The sequence below is a fragment of the Ambystoma mexicanum genome, chromosome 1p, assembly GCF_040938575.1.
Source record: "Ambystoma mexicanum isolate Mex_15411 chromosome 1p, UKY_AmexF1_1, whole genome shotgun sequence".
NCBI classification, from domain to species: domain Eukaryota; kingdom Metazoa; phylum Chordata; class Amphibia; order Caudata; family Ambystomatidae; genus Ambystoma; species Ambystoma mexicanum.
Genome location: NC_090921.1, coordinates 517,290,077 through 517,309,124, shown reverse-complemented (window position 1 = coordinate 517,309,124; position 19,048 = coordinate 517,290,077). Strand labels below are relative to the sequence as shown.

The 19,048-nt window shown below is 48.2% G+C and overlaps 1 protein-coding gene across 1 annotated transcript in view; it reads right to left on the bottom strand.

The window, feature by feature from the left end:
* MAP2K2 (mitogen-activated protein kinase kinase 2) overlaps positions 1 to 19,048 on the bottom strand; it is a 374,633-nt gene that overhangs the window by 75,893 nt on the left and 279,692 nt on the right. Inside the window, exon 9 of the mRNA XM_069649393.1 lies at positions 9,166 to 9,227. Within this exon, the coding sequence (XP_069505494.1) occupies positions 9,166 to 9,227 (62 nt within the window). The remainder of the gene's footprint in view (positions 1 to 9,165; positions 9,228 to 19,048) is intronic.

Sequence of the window (19,048 nt, the reverse complement as noted above, 5' to 3'; positions counted from 1 at the left end):
CCATTTCTTGAAGAAGGATGGCGAGATGCTCCGATGATAGGCGTCGTCCCATTGGGGGTCTGTACGTGGGGGACCGACTGAATTCTATGCAGTAACCGCGGGCTATGGTTGACAATACCCAGCGGTCTGATGTTATTCCCTCCCATGCTGGTAGGAAAGATGTTTAATGGTGATGCATGGGAGGGGACCCGAACCTTCGGGTCATTTAGTGTTGGGTAGCCGGGGAACCTCTGGGAGTGGGCCCCGACCTCTACCCTTGCCACGGCATTGTCCTCTTTGATTGTATTGGCCACTGGTTCCCTGAGTAGAGGACCTGTTGCCTGCAGTATACTGCTGTTGTTGTTGACGTTGGCCTCGAAAAAAGCGTTTGTTGCCGAATCCCCGCTTATTGGGAGGCCTTGAGATTTGGTCTAAAGTCTTTAGGGTGTCGAAATCCTTCTTCGCGGTCTCCAGTGCGTTGTCCACCGCTTTCCCAAAGAGGTTAGAATCCTCTATTGGTTTATTAATGAGTGACCCCTGGGTTTCTGGCTTAAAACCTGAGTTGCAGAGCAAGACATGCTGCTTCAGGAGTATCCCCTGGACTAAAGAACGGCCAGCTGTTTCTGCAGCATCAAGTGTGTTTTTAATGATGCTCTGGTTAACCAGAGTTCCTTCTGTTACAGTGGTTAACAAGCAAGTTCTTAAGGGCTCAGGGACTTCCTCGAGGTCTTGGCGTAACTTCCCCCATTGGGCATCAGCATAACTGGCCAGTAAGGTATTATTATTGGCAATTCTGGTTGAAAAAGCTGTCGAGGCTGTAATTCTCTTACCCAGGGCGTAGAGTTTCTTTCCTACCTTGTCCGGGAGTGCTTTGCTAGTTGATAGTGGAACCCCTGCCCTTTTCCTTGTGGTAGTTACCACTGGTATTGAGTGACCCTTAATGTATAATGGGTCCGATGGAGAAGGAGTAAACAGTTTTTCAATTCTAGGCTTGACCCCTCTAACCAACGCAGGTGTAGACAGCGATGGGATGATTCGTCTCTTAACTGAGGCGAGGAGGGGAATGGTTTGGCTAGTGGGAGGTTTTTCCTTAATGATTTTTTCAACAAAATCAATATCGGGAGTAATTTGCCCAGTCTCAATTTCAAAGTGCGTGCTGCTTTCCGTAGTAGCACGTTGAAAGTTGGTTGGTCATCTATAGGTGACGGGTTCCTGACCGGTGTGGTTTGAGGAGAGGAAAGGTTCAGATCTCAGGGTCTGTAGACACTGTTGGGGACTGCGAAGGCTGTGAGCCACCTTCATCTGGGTCTTCTTCGAAGCCCCCCCCACCTATGTCAGGGTTTTCCTCAAAACCTTCTTCTTCGAGGTTCTGTTGGTCTTCACTATTTAAGGACTCCTCATCCTCTTGGAAGTGAGAGTCTTCTTCAGTGAGGTCATAAGTATTAGTGTCCTCTTGAAGGGGGTCAAATAGTCTAGGATATTTAGCTCTGGGTTCCTCATGTAGTGCCTCTCTCGGCCTCTTGGGTCTTTTATGTTCAGGAGTGGACATAAATCTATCCAGCTTGTCCATACATGTTTGGAATCTCTCAAATGTCCAATGTGGTAACCCAGAATGGTCTGGAGGTGAAAAAGGAGGCTCCTCTGCCTGTAGCCGTTAGATCTGTCCCATAACGTCGAGGATAAAGTCTCTTTGCCTTCTGAGAAACCTTCCCGTAGGCTAGGGTCTTCCTTCGACAGCGGGAGCGGTCCTTGTCTCCCTTCCGGTATTCTCGGCGTCTCCCTGGCCTTGTGAGCGGGCTTCGGCAAATCACTCGCCGTCCATCTCTGGCCGGTAGTGGAAACTATACGAGCCAAGCTCTCGACGATTAATTTCTCCGCCGAGGGTTCGTCTGGTGTCGTGCTGGGCGGTGCCGAAGCTCTTTCGGCAACGGTCGCACTCTTACGAGGCACGTCACCGGGCGTTTTGGTGGTAGCGCCCTAGTCTGCAGTCGTTAGTCGTGTCTGCGGTGGCGGGGAGGGCTTGCGACCCTTACAGTCGGCGGAGGACGCCGGTGGGCCAGACGTCTCCGTTGGCGCTAGGGCTTTCTTCGACTTTGACGATGAAGTGCCATGGGTTGTGTGCTTATGTTTATGTCTTGTGTGTTTGTCAGTCTCGCCGGGGTGTTCATCCCCATAAGTAGGGCGTGAGTCGAACTTGTCGGGGCCGGGGACAGACGCTGAGGAATGGGTACGCTCCCTAGAGAGGTCTACAACCTCCAAAACGGAGGTTGGGTTATCACTATCGGCAGCGGCGGGTGAGGAATCAGCTCTAGACATAGCGTAGGCTCTTGACCCTGCGGTCCTTTTAAAGTTTTTGGGCAAAGAAGTTTACAGGCCGCACAGCCTTCCTCGTTGTGGTCGAGGGGTAAGCAACCGTTACACCGCTTGTGCTTATCTTTCCATGTGAATTTGCCCTTACAGCATGGGCAAAATCTAAACGGAGTCCTCTCCATAGCTGAGGATACAATTAAAAGTGATAATGACCCTGAAGGAAAGGGGGGTGAAAGAGAAAGGCATTCTTAGAAGTAGAAAGAAATGTCCCACGACCCCCACTCTCCTTACTGTGTTAGGCCGGCGAGGCCCGGCCACGTGTTCGGCAGCGCCGAAGGATCTCCTCCGTCTAAATCAACGCTGTCGAAGGTCTTACTCGGCGGTGAAACAGCTTCGCTGACGAAGGAGGGATCTAATGTAATGTATAATAAATAACGACCAAAGGGTCGAGTAAAGGTTTTGCAATTTCCCTCGAAGGAGCTCCGCGTTAAGGTGACCAATATCTGGGCGGAAAAAAACAATCTGAGGGACCTCGACGCATGAGGGATTGTGGGTACAATGCACGTGACTATAGGGATAGTGTTACAGACACACCTTGACGACGTCCCCTTTTCGACTACAAAAAACAAAATGCAATACTCCGCAGTGACCACTGGATGTCGGACTATGCACAGCATGTGATTCTAAGCAGATTAACAAACATCAGAAACAAGAATACATAGCAGTACACATGCACAACCACGGGAGGCGGCAAGGCTCAACTTTAACACATCTCTTACCTCCTCACCAGGCTCACCTTCAAGCGAACAGGTTGGACGAATCCCTGGAATCCCGGTGAACGCAGTAGAATCTTGTGAAGGTGTGTGTTGACCTCCACGTAGCAGCCCTGCATTTGTACAGCAGGGGCACACCAGACAGGAAGCCGTAGTAGCAGCGATCGCTCTTGTTTAATGGGCTCTCAAACGGCTGGGCAACGGTCGTTTGCCAAGCGGTGACAGTGTATGATGCAGCCGGAGAGCCATCTGGAAATAGAAGCCTTCGAGAGGGCCTTCCCTTCGTTCACAGGGCAAAGATCACAAACAGCTGTGATGTCTTCCGAAAACTCTGTGTGGTCCACGTAGAACTTCAGCGCTCTAGCCACATCCAGCGAGTGCAAAGTACTCTCAGCCAGCGACGAAGGCAACGGGAAGAAAACAGGTAACACCAAGGGCTCGTGGAAGTCTGACGGCACTTTGGGCATGAAGGAGGGGTGCGTCCTAAGCACTATCCTCGTCTTGTGGAATGTCGGATATGGAGGCTTACAGGAGAGGGCCTGGATCTCTCCCACTCGTCGTGCGGAGGTGATGGCCACAAGAAACGCCGTCTTCCACGATAGGAACTTCAGCAGTGTCAAATGCAAGGGTTCGAATGGCAGACCCATGAGCCTGGTCAGCACCACATTGAGCTCCCACGCCGGGGCCGGAGTCTTCACCGGCGGGAACAAGCCGAACAGCCCTTAAATGAACTCCTTCACCAGGCGATGAGACCACAGTGACGACCGCCCGGAGTTCTGGTGTAGCGGGAAATAGCCTCCAGATGGATTTTGATGGAGGCATGTGCCAGTCCTGCCTTGGCCAGCGACAGCAAGTACGGCAGCACTTGAGGGACCGTAATCCGTAGAAGGTTGATCTTCTGTGCACGGCACCAGACAGAGAACCTCTTCCATAGCATGTCCATAGCACTTAAGAGTCGAGGAAGCCCTGGCCTTTGCAAGCACCTCCTTGCAATCTGCCGGGATATCGTAGCCTCCAAACTCTAGTGCTGCAGGAGCCAGGCCTGTAGGTTCAGCGATCCTGGGCCGTGATGTAGGATGGCACCTCCTTTCCTGGCGAGAAGATCTGCGTCCGTCGGCAGTTTGACTAGGGGGGAAGCTGACATGTCCAGAACGTCCAGGAACCATATCTGCCTCAGCCACGCCGGTGCGACGAGGATCATCCTGCACCGGGACCGTCTGTTGACTGATGAGACGCAGAAGCAACGGTGGGAACGCATACAGGAACAGCCCATCCCAGGGCAAGGAGAATGCATCGCCTATGCTCCCTGGTTGGGGAAACCTGCTGGCGAACCTCCAGAACTTGGTGTTCATCACCGTCGTGACCAGATCGATCTGGGGATTGCCCCACTGTCGGAATAGGAGATCCACTTGATCCTGCCCAAGCTCCCACTAATGGCAAGAGCGCAGCTCCCTGCTGAGTGAGTCGGCAACAGTGTTCTTTACTCCTGCCAGATGAAAAGGTACCAGGAACATCCCCTCTGCGACGGCCCACTGCCACAAATCCTGTGCTTCCTTGGATAGGGCTGGGGATCTGGTGCCCCCCTGTTTCCGGAACAATGTAGAACATTGTGATGGTGTTATCGGTGAAGACCCGTACCACTTTGCCCTTGAGGGACGGAAGGAAAGACCTGAGGGCCCAGAACACGGCCCGGAGCTCCAGGATGTTGATGTGCAGGGACCTCTTCTCTGAGAGCCAATGGCCTCTTGTGCGGAGATCTCTGGTGTGTGCTCCCATCCCTCCAGGGAGGCGTCCGTTGTCACCGTTTCCTGATGCGATGGGGTCTGGAAGTCCATACCCACCACGAGATGCGCGTGGGTGCCCCACCACTGTATCACTTGACCAAAAGTCTCGTAGAGGGAGATCTTGTCTTCGAAGCTTCCCGCTACTTGCATCCAACGGGCGTAAAGGAACTCCTGCAGTGGCCACAACCTGCACAGATGTATGAGGTAGATGCACGATGACATCATGCCAAGCAGGTACTTGATGGACCTCACCCTGGCCACTTCCATGGTCAACAGCTGTTGTACCTTGCCCAGGATGGCATTCGTCCTCTCCTCCGACGGTGAAGCCAACCGCGCCACTGTGTCGAGTCTGGCTCCCAGGAACAGGGCGTCCTGTGACGGTACCAAGTGGGACTTTGCAAAGTTGATCGAAAATCCCAGTTCCGAGAGCAGGCAGACGGTCTTCGCTGTCAGGTAGGGGTATACATAAATCCCCTGCAGGCGCAGCCGCGGTGCCAGGCACTTGGTAAAAACCCTTGGCGCCGACTTCAACCTGAAGGGCAGGGCCTTGAACTGGTAGTGCCGCCCTTGGACCACGAATCGTAGGAACTTTCGATGTCCTTTGTGTATGGGGATGTGGAAGTAGGCATCCTCCAAGTCCAGTGACAACAGGAAGTCGCCTTCCTCCAGCTGTCCCAGCACGTGCTGAAGGGTAACCATCCGGAACTTCTGGGATTTGATGTATTTGTTGAGGCGGCGAAGGTCTAGAATGGGCCACCAGCCGCCGGTCTTCTTTCGGACGAGGAAGTACTGCGAGTATACTCCGGAGCCCCGGAGCCTCTTTGGGACGAGTTCGATCGCGCACTTTCTCAGAATGGCTCGTACCTCCAGAAGCAGCTGTGGAACGTGGTTTTCTTTCCTGGCCACAGGTGGGAAACGGGTGGACTTCCTTTGGAACTCCAGAGTGTGTCTGTGGGCCAGGGCATTCAGCACCCAACGGTTGGTGGAGATGGACTCCGACAAGCCGACGAATTTCGCCAGCCGGCCTTCCACCGGGGTGCTCACGTCATGGGCGGTTCAGTGCTGTTTCACTGAGGCCTTGCCACCCTGGGCTCCTTGGCGACGATGACGATATCCACCGGTCTTGCTGCAGCTTCTGTATGCTTCCTGCGATGAGGAGCGGGCCGCCTGGCGGGACGACGAGGAACTGCCGCCGAATCCTTTGGAGGCACCTTGAGATTTGCCTCCGGAGGTCCGAAAGTACGGCCGTCGCTGATTGAGTGCCTAAGGCACGGGCCGTCTCGGTGTCCGCCTTGATGGCCTGCAGTGACTCGTCCACTGCTTTGCCGAACAGGTCGTTTCCATGGAAGGGCATGTCCAGTACCCCGGTCTGCACGTCCTGGTGGAAGTCGGTGGTCCTGAGCCAACCGCGCCGACGAAGGCAAACGCTGTTGCCCAACTGACGAAATACGGCAATATCCGCGGCTACCGTGATGACGTGATCCGAAGCCACCTCACCCTCTTGCAGGATTTCAGGATTTTCAAGGGCTCTGCTCTCTTGTCGTCCAGGAGGAAGCCCAGGATATTGAACCACAGCGTCTCCGTCCCAGTCTCATCCCTTGTCGGAGGGGATGGAGGTGAAGGATGGAAGGGTGGGGGGAGGATGGACTCGCCTCAGCTTGTTTGGAGGACTCCGACGGTTCAGGCGCAGCTGGATCGTCCGCTGGAGGTAAGGGGTCTGCAAAGCCATCAAGATTGCTCCCGAATTGTCCTGCGGCAGAGGCATTGGTTGCGACGGGAGTGTCGGCAGGGGCGTGGTGTCCTCCGTTTCCTCCTCAGCCCGCCGCTCCTCGTCGGCTCCACTGTCGCTCTCCACGTCCGCCTCGTCAGGATCCTTCACGTAGGTCCTGACCTCCTCGCACCTCTTGTCCAGGATTGCTTTGAGGCCAGACAGCTCATCCTCAGATGAGGTATCTGAGTCCGTTAGGGCTCCAATGCCCCCCCTCCTTCTCATCCCAGTGTTTCGCTGGGGTCTTTTCGATAGGTTGGAAAGAAGATTCCCTCCGGGATGGCAGGGAAACTCTAGGACTGGAAGTCGTCTCCACTGGGGTAGCCTCCACAGGCTTCGCCAGAGCCACCACGACTCCCTCAATCGAGGCCTTAGCCTGGTGAATCTGGGTCTTCACGACCATGTGCGCATCGGAGGCCTTCACCGTGGGGGGGAAGGGTCACCGCCTCGCTCCCCCATAGATTTCTCTGTCGGTATCGACCAGGCCTTCTCCCGAAGCTTACTCGGGTTCTCCGACTTCCTTTTCACCGAGCCGGAGCGTTGGCTTGTGGTTGACGGCGTCAGTGACATTGTGCCCTGCCTGGCAGCCGAGGGGCCCGAACCAACGGCGCTCCCGGTGCCCGCGGACCCCGCTGTACTTTGCCTTTTGTTGGGCCCCCATCGCTGGAGTGCCCTCAAAGGTCTTAGAAGACCGCTGGGACGACTTCTCACCTGCTGCTGGGCTCTTCACCACCAGCAAGTCAGCAAGTCGTTTACGACGGTCCTTCATGGTCCGGACGGACATGTTCTTGCAGAACGCACAGTCCTCCTCCATGTGCGACTTGTCGGTGTGCAGGCAGTAGAGGCACCAGGAGTGTTCATCCTCAAAGACGTTCTGTAGTCCAGATCCTGGGCAGTTCCTAAACAGCTTGGATTCAGTGGGCGTCAAATCTCCTTTGTCCTGGGCCATGTCCACGCGGGGTAGGCCTCAAAGATCTTCCGGAATCCTCCAAGAAGTGGAATTTGATGACAATTCGCCCTTGAGGGGTGTAGAAATTTCTGAAACGGGTCCCCGTTAATCGGAAGAAGAATCGGTGGAGCTTGAGGCTCGAATTGACCAAAAAAATAAGAGTAAACTCTTTGAAAAAACGCAATACGCAGTAAAAGCTCGAGAGCTAAGCACGAGGACTCCCAAAACTTGAACCTGCGGTAGAAATCGGAAGATGGCCGCCAGAGAAGGGGCTTAGGTAGAGGGCAGTCATTGGCTGGGGCAGTACAACCCAGAGACCAGTGATTGGTTACTAGTAGAAAGACAGTTCAGAAACAAAACTTAAACTGATTTTTTCTTTACCGAGGATTCCCAGCCTGACAGGGAATATTCATGAGCATGTGAATCCATGGCAGACCTCATGCTGGAGAACATTAAAATACATGAGAGAGTGGGGGGGGGGGGAAAAGAGTCTCACTCTCTCTAGGTTAAAAATTAAAAGTCCTAAAATCCAGCAAAGTTGCTAGGGGTCTCTAAGGTAGAGAGGAATTAGCACATTGCTGAGAATTCTCTCTAACAATGTCAGAAGGCAAAGGCCACTTGTCTCAAGGACAGAAACTGGACCCCTTAAAACAGCTTTGCTTTCGTCCAATCACCTGTGGGCATTTGCCTATAAAAAGAGGTTGCCAAACACTTGTTTGATTTATCTCTGGACTTCAGGAAGAATTCATTTCGACCCTTTTGGGAGAGGAGTCCTATCCAAACGCTTCCAAGTTCTGACTTGAAGGCAGGTGATCCAAGGCAGTCACATGCTCTGCTCTGTAACCATCCACAGGGCACATTGGGGGCGACATGCTGCTGGAGGAAGACTGGCCATCTACACCGGTACCCAGGACTACACTTGAGGTGACAGATCAGGTGTTTGGCAGCATCCATGTTTTGGGAGAAAGAGAACAAGGACCACCCTTGTTCCTGAGCCCCTATATAGCGACTCACAGCAACCTCAGAGCTAGATCAGCCAGGATTTCCAAACTGAGCTGCATTTCAAAATAGTTTGACACATTCTGACTACCAGGACCCACCAGTGCCGATTGTGGCACTCCCTTGATCTTCAAATCACAGAGCGCCAATAAGCCCGATTTGATGCTGCTGAATCGCATTAACAGCAAAAAAGGCATTTCTGACTCCCAACTGACTTCTTGGTCCAACTGTGGGGCTTAGAGACTGGTTAGGTCACTAGTGATCTCTTTTGCATGCAAAAGACTTTTTATGAACATTGTGTTTTTTGACTTCTTTTCACTAAAGTTTCATTACCCAAAGTGCTGCATCTTTCCGTTTTTGCATATTCTCGGTTCTTTCCACAGGGGTGGGTTTTTGTAGTGTTTTTCTATTCCATTATTATTGTGCATGGTGTATATAAAGTATGGATATTTGTATAGAAATGTTCTTGCAAAGCTATATATTTTAGACATTGCACATTAGTTCAAGCATAGTATTTTCAAGCAATCAATTTCCACAAGAGTCCCAAGACTACCAGGACATCGTCAGAGAGGAGCACAAACCAGTGGTAGCTGTAATACTTACCATTTATGTACAAAATCCTGGAAGTCATGTGTGAATACTCCACTTGGTAGCTTTGGTGGTGGCTAGAGGAAGAGAAATAGGTTTTACTGTGGTGCTACAAAGGGATCCAAAAAGAGGAGTGGCACTCTCCTCCTGGTCAATGTTATTGTTCACATCCTCACAATGACTAATTTATGCACATAGAAAGACTAATAATAATACAATTTTATTTGTTTTTAGTCCACATAATGAACTTTTACAAAAATTACTATTCAACCAAACAAACCAACAGTATTACAATTCATCTACTTTACATAACACATCGCATATATGTATATAAAACACTTGAAAAGAATCAGTGAGGTGGACGACAAATTGAAACTAATACCAGAGTGTGAAGAGGGAAAACATTGAAAAATAACATGGAGAAGAACCTTGGAGATTATGAAGAGGAAATCAAACAAAGAAAACAGAGGAAATTTCTACTTGACAAGGAAGACTACGAGAGGGGAAGGGTCTACACCTTTGCTCGAAGGTTTGATGAACTAAGACAAACGTCCACAAATAAACCAACATTATCAGCAAATGAAACTGAACGAGATACAAGTGAAAACTTGCAGGCCTCAGTGTCGGATATTACAGGCAGTGAAAATGAAGAACAGAGCATCTGTTTACATTTTTAGACGAAATGCGTTTACTACAAAAGGATGGAAGAACAAAAAAGCAATCAAGAGGAGGAAAACAAAATCGGGGAAGAGGCGGCATGATATGGCATGTATAACGCGCCCTTACACAAGTGTTTCAGGGCGCAACGAGGTAAGGGAGGGTAAGCAGTGGGAAACAGACAACGATCCTACTAGGCCAGGTGTCATTCAGATCGCGCAAGTTCATGGGTAGAGAGAAAGGGCAAGTGCCTGGGGGAAGGGAGAGGGGAAAAGTGCAAGGGACAGAAGAATAATTAAGATAAATAAAGGCGGCCAGATGGTGGCAAGTCCAGGGTAAGAGCAGAATAAGTGCTGGTAGGGGACTGTAGGGATACAGAAAACAGTCCCCAGGTGCGGTGGGTTGCCAGGGGGGCAGGGCAGGTGTGCAAAAGTGGGGCCTGGCCTGGACCCAAGATCAGAAAGGGTGGCCAGGTAACCAGTGCAGTTTCAGCCAGAAATTTCAGCAGGGGAGAGAGGCACAGAAAGCAGACGCAAAGAGGAAGGTTTTGAGGTGTTTCCGGAACCGCAGATTGTTCTCTTCAAGTTTCAGGGAGGCCCCTGCTGAAGAGAGAGCTCGACCACTCACTTGTTGCTTGGAGAAGTGACTGACCTTGAGGGAGTTGGAGGCAGATGAGCGAAGAGCCTGAGAAGGAAGGTATTTTGGAAGAGAGAGTTGAAGGTATAGCGGCCCCAGACCCCAGAAGGCCTTGTGGACAATGCAGAGGGTTTTGAACTTAATCCTTGCAGCCACTGGGAGCCAGTGCAGAGATATCAGTCCTGGAGAGATACGATCCCTGGGCTTGAGGCCAAGGACAAGTCTTGCAGTCCTGTTTTGGATAAATTGCAGAGGGCGGAGAGTAGAGGCAGGCAGATTAAGAAAGAGACTGTTGCAATAGTCCAGCTTAGAGAGAACCAGGGCTCTGGAGACAGTGAGCCTCTGGGGGAAGGAGAGGAAAGGAAGAATACCTCTGAGGAGGTGCAGCTGGTAGTGGGATTTCTTAGAGATGTCTGAGATGTGACGAGAGAAGGAGAGTGTGGAGTCGAAAGATGACCAGGGTTTTTAGCCTTGCAGGTGGGAGCAGGAAGAGGGCCAAGAGAGGCCGGCCAGAGAGCTGCAGGGAAGGAGGGAGTGGGTGTGCCGATGAGTAGGATCTCAGTTTTACTGGCATTAAGGCAGAGGTCATTGGCGGCACACCACTTTGGGATGACAGACAGTCAGAGATGAGGGAAGGAGAAGAGGAGGCCGAGGGTAGCCTGAAAATGAGCTGGGTATCATCCGCATAGCACTGAAAGTTGGGCCAGAGAGCAGCGATGCGATGGGCAAGGAGTTCCAAGTATTGGTTGAACAGCCAGGGAGAGAGGTTAGAACCCTGGGGGACGAGGGGCAATAAATGCCACTAACAATACCCCAGGCTGATTGCTCCGCACTGGCAAGTAAATTCTATTTGCCCGGACATGGACAGCACCTTTAAAATTATCAATTCATCAAACCATGTCCCGACTGCTAATCAACATACAATATTGAGTCTGGGCCTACATTTTTGTCCAACAGCTGATAATGACCATGTACATGCCCGAATAGATTTAGATCATTTCATATGAAAAATACGCCTCAAGAAGTTCTTTGCCACCAATGTTCAGATGTCACGGCCGACTCAAGAAGCGACAGGAAAAACAGAAATCAAAATAGGAGAATTGAATATACTATTAGATTTAATTGCATTGGAAAAGGGACTAGATGCCGATACAGAACAGGAACCATTGAACCTTGCAGAAATGTACTTAAGAACGGACTGTACGACAAAAAGTAAACAAACAAAAGTCCAGATTTAATCAATGGCTAACACTGGGAGCAGTATCGAGGCTTTTCAGAATCTTGTGATTGAAGATTTGAAAGATCTGCACGGGAAAAAGAATCCAAGAATAAAGAAAGAAAACATGTCAGTAAAAGACAATAGTATTACAAGAACTTCAAGATCTAACAAACTGTATCATTAAACCCTCTGACAAAGGGATAAATATAGTCCTAATGAATCAAATGGACTATATAAAAGAGGGTTGTAAGCAGCTTAATGATAGGAAATGCTACGAAAGAATCAACACCAACCGCACTAAAGCATTGGAAAGCGAGTTGAAATTGTTTCTCGAGGAATGGGAACAGAAGGGAATTCTGACAGAAGACGATTGTAAGTTTCTGTTAATTACCAACTCTATTACACCCACGATTTACTTCCTCCAAAAAGTGCATAAGCAAATGAAAGCCACCAGGGAGGCCTATTTTGTCTCTCATAGGTTCAGCTCTAGAGAATATGTCTAACTATTTAGACAAAGTCCTTTTTCCATTTGTCTGTTCTCTGCCATCCCATATCAGAGATACCACATACTTTTTAGCCCGTATCAGCGATATACCATGGGAATCTGACAATATGATGGAAACTATGGCCGTTGCATCCCTCTATACATCAATAGGTCATACATTTGGGAAATGGGCTTGTCAACATTATTTAAACACTCGGTCCCTGAACTATCTTGAACATACACAAATGGTCTTAGAAATGATAGATCTCTGTTTGACAAATAATGTTTTCCTCTTCAATTACGGGCTTTTTAGACAAGTACAGGGGACCGCCATGGGCACAACATTTGTGCCATGCTACGCAAATCTAACTATGGGTGCCTGTGAGGAATACGAAGTATGGTCTGATGAAAATCAAGACAGTACTGACAATGTGGTTCTATGGCTTAGATACATAGACGACTTGTTTATTATCTGGAAGAGTTGCTCAATTTTGCCAGACAAATGAATCAGAACAATCACAATTTGTGATTCACAGAGACGCACAGTCGAACCTTTATCACCTTTTTGGATGTTAACCTAAGAATTGTGGACTAGAAATTAACGTGTGAACTGCATAGTAAATTAACAGGATCAAATACCCCACTACACGCTACAAGTGGACACCCGAAAATACGATGCAACAGCACAACTCTGGGGGTTTACGATTCAGAAAGCAGATTCACAGCACAAGGCTTCAAAAGACAATTATATTCCAAAAAGGTGAAAGAAAGAGCATACATAAAAGCAAGACAACAAGACAGACAAAGCCTTCTGACAGGATCCCGAAAACAAGTGAAACAAGATATGGAAAAAGACATCACAGGTCTGGTTCTGAAATTTGACAGTCATGCACCAATGACCAGATGCATACTGCAAAGACACAGGAAAATCCTATTAGCGGGCAAGGATCTCTCCAGTACTTTGAAGAGAAACCCAGAGATTAGTTTCAGAAGGAACCGCTCCATTAAGGACACATTGGTGCAGAGCTTTATGACAAAAAGGGAGGACAAAAGTACGAGGAATTGGCTTATTAATCAAAAGAAAGGTTTTTTCAAATGCACAAAGTGCAATATATGTAAATATGCCAAAAGTTGTTCGTCGTTTAAACATCCAATAACGGGGAACACCATTTTGATTTCAGATAGAATCACATGTGAAACAGACTATGTGGTGTATGTTTTGACATGCGCCTGCCAGAAATGGTATATTGGCAGCAGTAAGCGCAAATTAAAGATTCGTATTCAACAACACGTCAGAGCCATAATGCACAAAGAACCCAACTACCCTATGGCCAAACATTTTACAGCTTGCCATCAGAATAATATGGAAAGTTTCGTTTTTTTTGGTATCCATGCGATAGAAACTGGACCACGGGGAGTAGATAGAGAGCGAATGACGAGGCAGAAGGAGACTTGCTGTATCCTCGACTTTGAAAGTAAACAACTGCATGGTCACAACATTGACGAAGAACTGTATACTTTTCTAGGGCAATGAAATGTGCTGATTCCAAATTTGCCTGCTGATTCTATTAGTGATAGAATGCTCTTGCATGGTGTCTATGTTCCTTCTGAGTAGAAATGATAAAGATCGGTACCTCACTGAGAAAAATTATATATATTAAAAAGTGTTTTCATTATTCTTCACAATTTTATATGTTTCTTTTAATCTTTTTTCTTGGTTAGTTGTTTCCTGCACTTAGCACTTACACTAAGTAACAGGCATACATTTAATTCCTGATCTGTCTGGGTAGAAATGATCAGATGTAGATAAGGCTTATCAATTATTGAGAAGGTCTGTGGGTAAAGCATAGACAAGTATATTTGGCATATAGTGTGTGATCTACCAGAAGGTTCACAGTGTTTGTTAATTCTCAGGTTTTTAGGTATTGGCTAGTTGACAGCAGAAGGAGGAATATGCTAAATCCAAATCTAGCATTTTTTATACCAGCAGTAAGTCTTAGATATGTCCCGTAATAGCACTATGCACTTTATCAGTGTTTTGTATACATAGTATAATGCTGCTAGCACTTTGCACTTTAAGCGTGACATTTAGAAAATTACGGGATATCTAGTTCCAACTTGCGTGTTCAACAACAATATTTAAAGAGGGATGTTACTTTAGTATATTTGGAGAGCTGTAGTGTAGCATTATGCATTTTTACAATTCTGTAAATCGGATTATACTTGCCAAAAATTGATAGCACTTTGCGCTTTAATTATGGAACAATAGGTACTATTACGGCTTTTACAGCCATTTGGCTGCATGTAAAATGTTATCTGTGTGCCCAGTAAGAATACTGTGATAGTGAATGTACCAAAAATCGTAGACATGTTCTGGAACACACTGAGTCTCTGTGGAGCCATCTGTTTATGTAGAACAATGTTGTCAGCACTTTGCATTTTGATATGAGCCAGAGATCCGTCTTGAGATTTACTCTGTGTGCTAAACCAGGTTTGGTCCGTTTGTTTGTTTTGTCTTTGGCGGGATTCACTGGTGAAGACCGCCTCTGGCTCCAGCGCGTCTGGCAGGGGCTGGAAGTGAGAGGTGCCCGAAACTCCCTGTGCTTAATCCCCTTGGTTACAGGAATCCACCCAAAGTTGATTGGCTGGCTGTCCTTGGAGGACAGCCACCCTGCTGTGTGATTGACAGTTAGGCTACGAATGAATGGGAGAAACCTGCATAAAATGCGAGGCGTTTTGCTTGGAAGGCAGAGTCAACCAATGGACAAAGGAATCCGAAGAAGAACTTGGAAGAGACGCCTGCTGCAACTCCTGGACCATTGGTTTGCCCGGTGAAGCCCTGCTGCTGTGCTGAAGCTCCGAATTCGTTTCGACTAGAGAAGCCCTGCAAAGACTACTTCTCCCCTTGGGTTGGTGGGACCAATCAACCACAGCGCAAACTCGCCTGGGCATCCTCTCAGAGCTGGCTGTACTTCCATTGCTGCTGCAGGAACCAATTGCCAGGGAGAGGAACACCAGATCGAAGGTATCGTTTTTAAGTCGGACCCAAACTCCAGGAAGATCCTCTAGACTCCCTGGATGCAGGACTGACCAAGTCTGAACCACCTCAACAGAGTGCTGGACCCCAGATGCGAGGAAAGTACAATATGGTATCTGAGAAAACCGTGGTGGTGCTATTTGCAAGAGTCGCAAGGAGCTGAAACCGCAAAGTGCCGCTGATCGGAAGTTTGCCCATTGCTGCCGCCAACCTTCCATTCGTAGTGCAGGAGTCCCCAGACGTCCTCCCTCTTGTCCCCACGACTGAGGCCCAGGAACAACATGATCTGCAGACCTGCATAGGAAGAGAAGTCATCTGGAACCAATTTTTTCTAACCAAAGGTACTGTAAAACTAAGGGGACTTACCTCATGTTGTGTAGCCATACTAGCTCTCAGTTGAGACTTGTCTTGGTTGCCATTGCAGAGTTGCTTGCAACTTTTTGTGTCACAAGCCTCCCAGCTTGTGGCACTACAGTGATTTCATTTTCTGCAAAGACTTCTAAAACTTTGTGCAAGACTTTTTACCTACCTACAAGAAGTGCTTCTGCTCACCTAGGCATTTGCTCGACTAACATTGGCTGTCCTGGCTCCCTGAATGACTCTTCTTACCTCTAACTTTGTGCTTTAACTATCCCTCGTAAAAGGTCACTCATTAGATAACTTGTGGAGCTGGGAAAGGGTTAATTCACTTTACATTGGGGGTTCAAAAGTACTCACCTGCTTAACAAATGTGTGTTAACCATTGTCTTATTCTCTCAACTTTACCTTTTTACCCCTCAGAATTGCTCTAAATGTACCAGTGATAAATCAATGTCCACAGTGTCCTAGTTATTTAAGTCACCTGAGGGTGTAGGGAGTGTCTGTGTGCCATACCCAATGGGCACCAGCTGATTTAGAGAAACTAAGAGTGTGTATTTTTGAAGTGTTATTTGTGTGCTACTACCATATTGCCCCTTCTGAAGAAGGCGTATTCAAACTGACGGTTAAATAAATTAATAATTGTTTAATCAAGAAACCTTGTGTATACAAGTTTATTTGAATATTTGTCACTGTGAATCTCTGTGTAACTCCACTACTGCTCACATTGACCCCTTTTGAGATAAGCCTGGCTGCTCAATCACGATACCAATCTGTGTAGTGCAGACTTATACCAAAGGTTGGGTTCCTATTGCCAGGAGGTCAAGGTTGTTGTAGTGCACCCAAAGGGTACTACTCCATATCTTGCCTAACAGACATCATACCCAAATTGCTTTGTGCTAAATGAAGTGGATGAGACAGGAAATAAAGCGCAGTACAGAGAGACAAAAAGCTGGTGGCACCCTTTCCCACTTGTTCAGAGCTCCCTCTGTCTACATTAATCCCAACCCCTTCCCTTGCCCACAGCATCAAAGGAGATTTGGTTTGAAACACCTTGGTGTGGGGATAGTCCTTTTGTAATTCCTGTTTACTGGACCATTCCTGCTGAAGGGGAGTGTATAATTTGAAGTATATTTTGGTGCTACATGTTTTGCTCTCTTCTAAAGAAGGCTTATTCAACTGACTGTTAAATAAATGAATAATTGTTTGATCCAGAAACCTTGTGTGTAAGTGTATATTTGAATAACTTCACTGTGAAACTCTGTTACAAAGCTACAGGTCACATTGACCCCTCTTGAGATAAGCCTGGCTGCTCAGTCACTCTACCAACGTGTGTAGTACATGTTTATACCAAAGGTTGGGTTAACTATTGCCAAGAGGACAAGGCTGGTGCAGTCTTCCACAGGGTACTGCATACAAACTTGCCGAACAGTCCCAGTGGAAAACCACTACAGGAGTTTCACTTTCTGTCAGCAATCTGACAAAAGTGGAACAAGGACTCATAATCCACCAGTACCACTACCAATAGAGGGTGCATCTTTTGAAGAGACAGAGCCTAACTTTGTTAGACCTCTGACTATTTGTACATCCAAGCGGATTATCTTAGTGGTTGCTGATCACTCCACCAGGTATCTTGATGCCGCCTTATATCAAATAATGACTGCCAAGTCAGTCGTTTCAGCTTTCTTACCAGTGGTAGCATCTCTGAAGAAGTTGTGCCTGACTCGGGCAACAGTTTCAAGTCCAGGTTCAGCCAGGCCACGTGGAAGGAAGATGAGGTGACTTCTCATTTGTTATCCAGATCTCTCCCAGAATTAGTCTGAGAGACATTCTGTTGAACTCTCCAAATTATGATTAGAGAGCCCCAGAGAACCTTCTTCCATCATACCTGTTGTTGAAAACCCTGATCATGAGGTCATGGTCTGGGCCTTAAGAAGTTGAAAGACTCAGTAAGGTGAACTATTCAGTGGACCTGGGAAGATCTAGAAAGGATCCTATTCAGTTTCTTATGGGTTGAAGGATTTTGTCCTTTGGATTAAAATAAGGTTTCGGAAAGGGAGACTGAGAAATACAAGTCTCTCCCTGACCTGTTCCAGACAGCCCTTTTTATGGCCTCATTGAGGGTGGCCTAGTGTCCCCTCAATCAGGCCATAAGCCTGTATACCAGACTTTACACTTTGGTGCGAGCAGAACTTTGTCACTGGAATTGGTGGACCTATCGAGTTTAGGATTTGTATTGGCTCAGACCATCTAAAATCTTACCTTATGATTGAGGTCAACAAAATGCCCTTAGGTTTCAAGAATACACCTGGCACTTTTCAAAACCTGGTCAACCATGATCGATCTAAATGCATTGGAGGAATTATGCATTGCATATCTGGATGATCCAGGAGTCTTCAGCTCCACTTGGGAGGAACATGTTGGACACCTGGAAATTGTTACAAGCTCTTCAGAAGGTCACCGGACCATAAACGCTACCAAGTGTCAGAATGGTCAGGGTTCAGTGACTTACTTTGGGAATGTGGTCTGTGGAGACAGGATTCAGCCTCTTCCCAGCAAAGTACAGGCTGTAAAAGACTGGGCAACCCCCACAACCCAAAACCAGATTGTTTCTTTGCCTCACTGGAAATTACGGGAACCAAAGCTGCCCCTCTTTACTTTACTTTATAAAATGTATATCTCGCACCACTGACCCGGAGAAAAAGAGGACAGACAGTATATGGGGAAAATCGTCAGACTCAGGGTTCACGAAACAAGCCATAAGATAAGAATCAAAATTTAGCTGAACAGGTATGGCTGTCATGATCTCTGCTTCCAAAAGATCAGGACTTGCCCGACTCCCTTGGAAGCAGACCCATAACCCCGGTTCCGAGTGCCAGCCAGTCCCAATTGGGACCTTTTGGACCCTGTCCTGGCGCCAGTGGCACCAGGCTCATAAAGATGCCCAGTCCCAGTGCTGGAAGCGCCGGGCTCATAATGCTTGGGTGGACTTACCTGCAGCAGACCATGCTGCTTACTTACCTGCCAGTTGAGCCCCTGATCCTCTTCTGTTTGGGACTACTTTTCCTGTTGGGTGGGGCAGGAGCCACTCCCTAGGTTCAGAACACTGGAACTCTTCTGGAAAGCAGGAACTCTTTTCTTACCTAGGCGAGGCTGTGGAAGGAGACACCTAAGCACTACAGGAGGCTATTTAAACCACACCCGATGGATGAATCTTGCTTTGCGTTATTCTGCATTCTCTGCAGCAGAACGCTCATCGTGTCTTCAGCTTCTGATCCTGGGCCTAAGGGAACAAAGGCTTATCATCCTGGAATCCAGTCTTCAGCAGCACCTGTAAAGACAAAGAAAGAACAGGTTAGCATTACGGTCTTCAGTGGCAGCGCATCTCTTACCTGGTCCATCGGCTGTCACCAACGCCTCGCGCTGCATTCCGGCATCTGAAAGACAAAGGCTTACCTACTCTTCGCATGCTCCGGAGGTCTTCGCACTGCATTCCGGCATCTGAAAG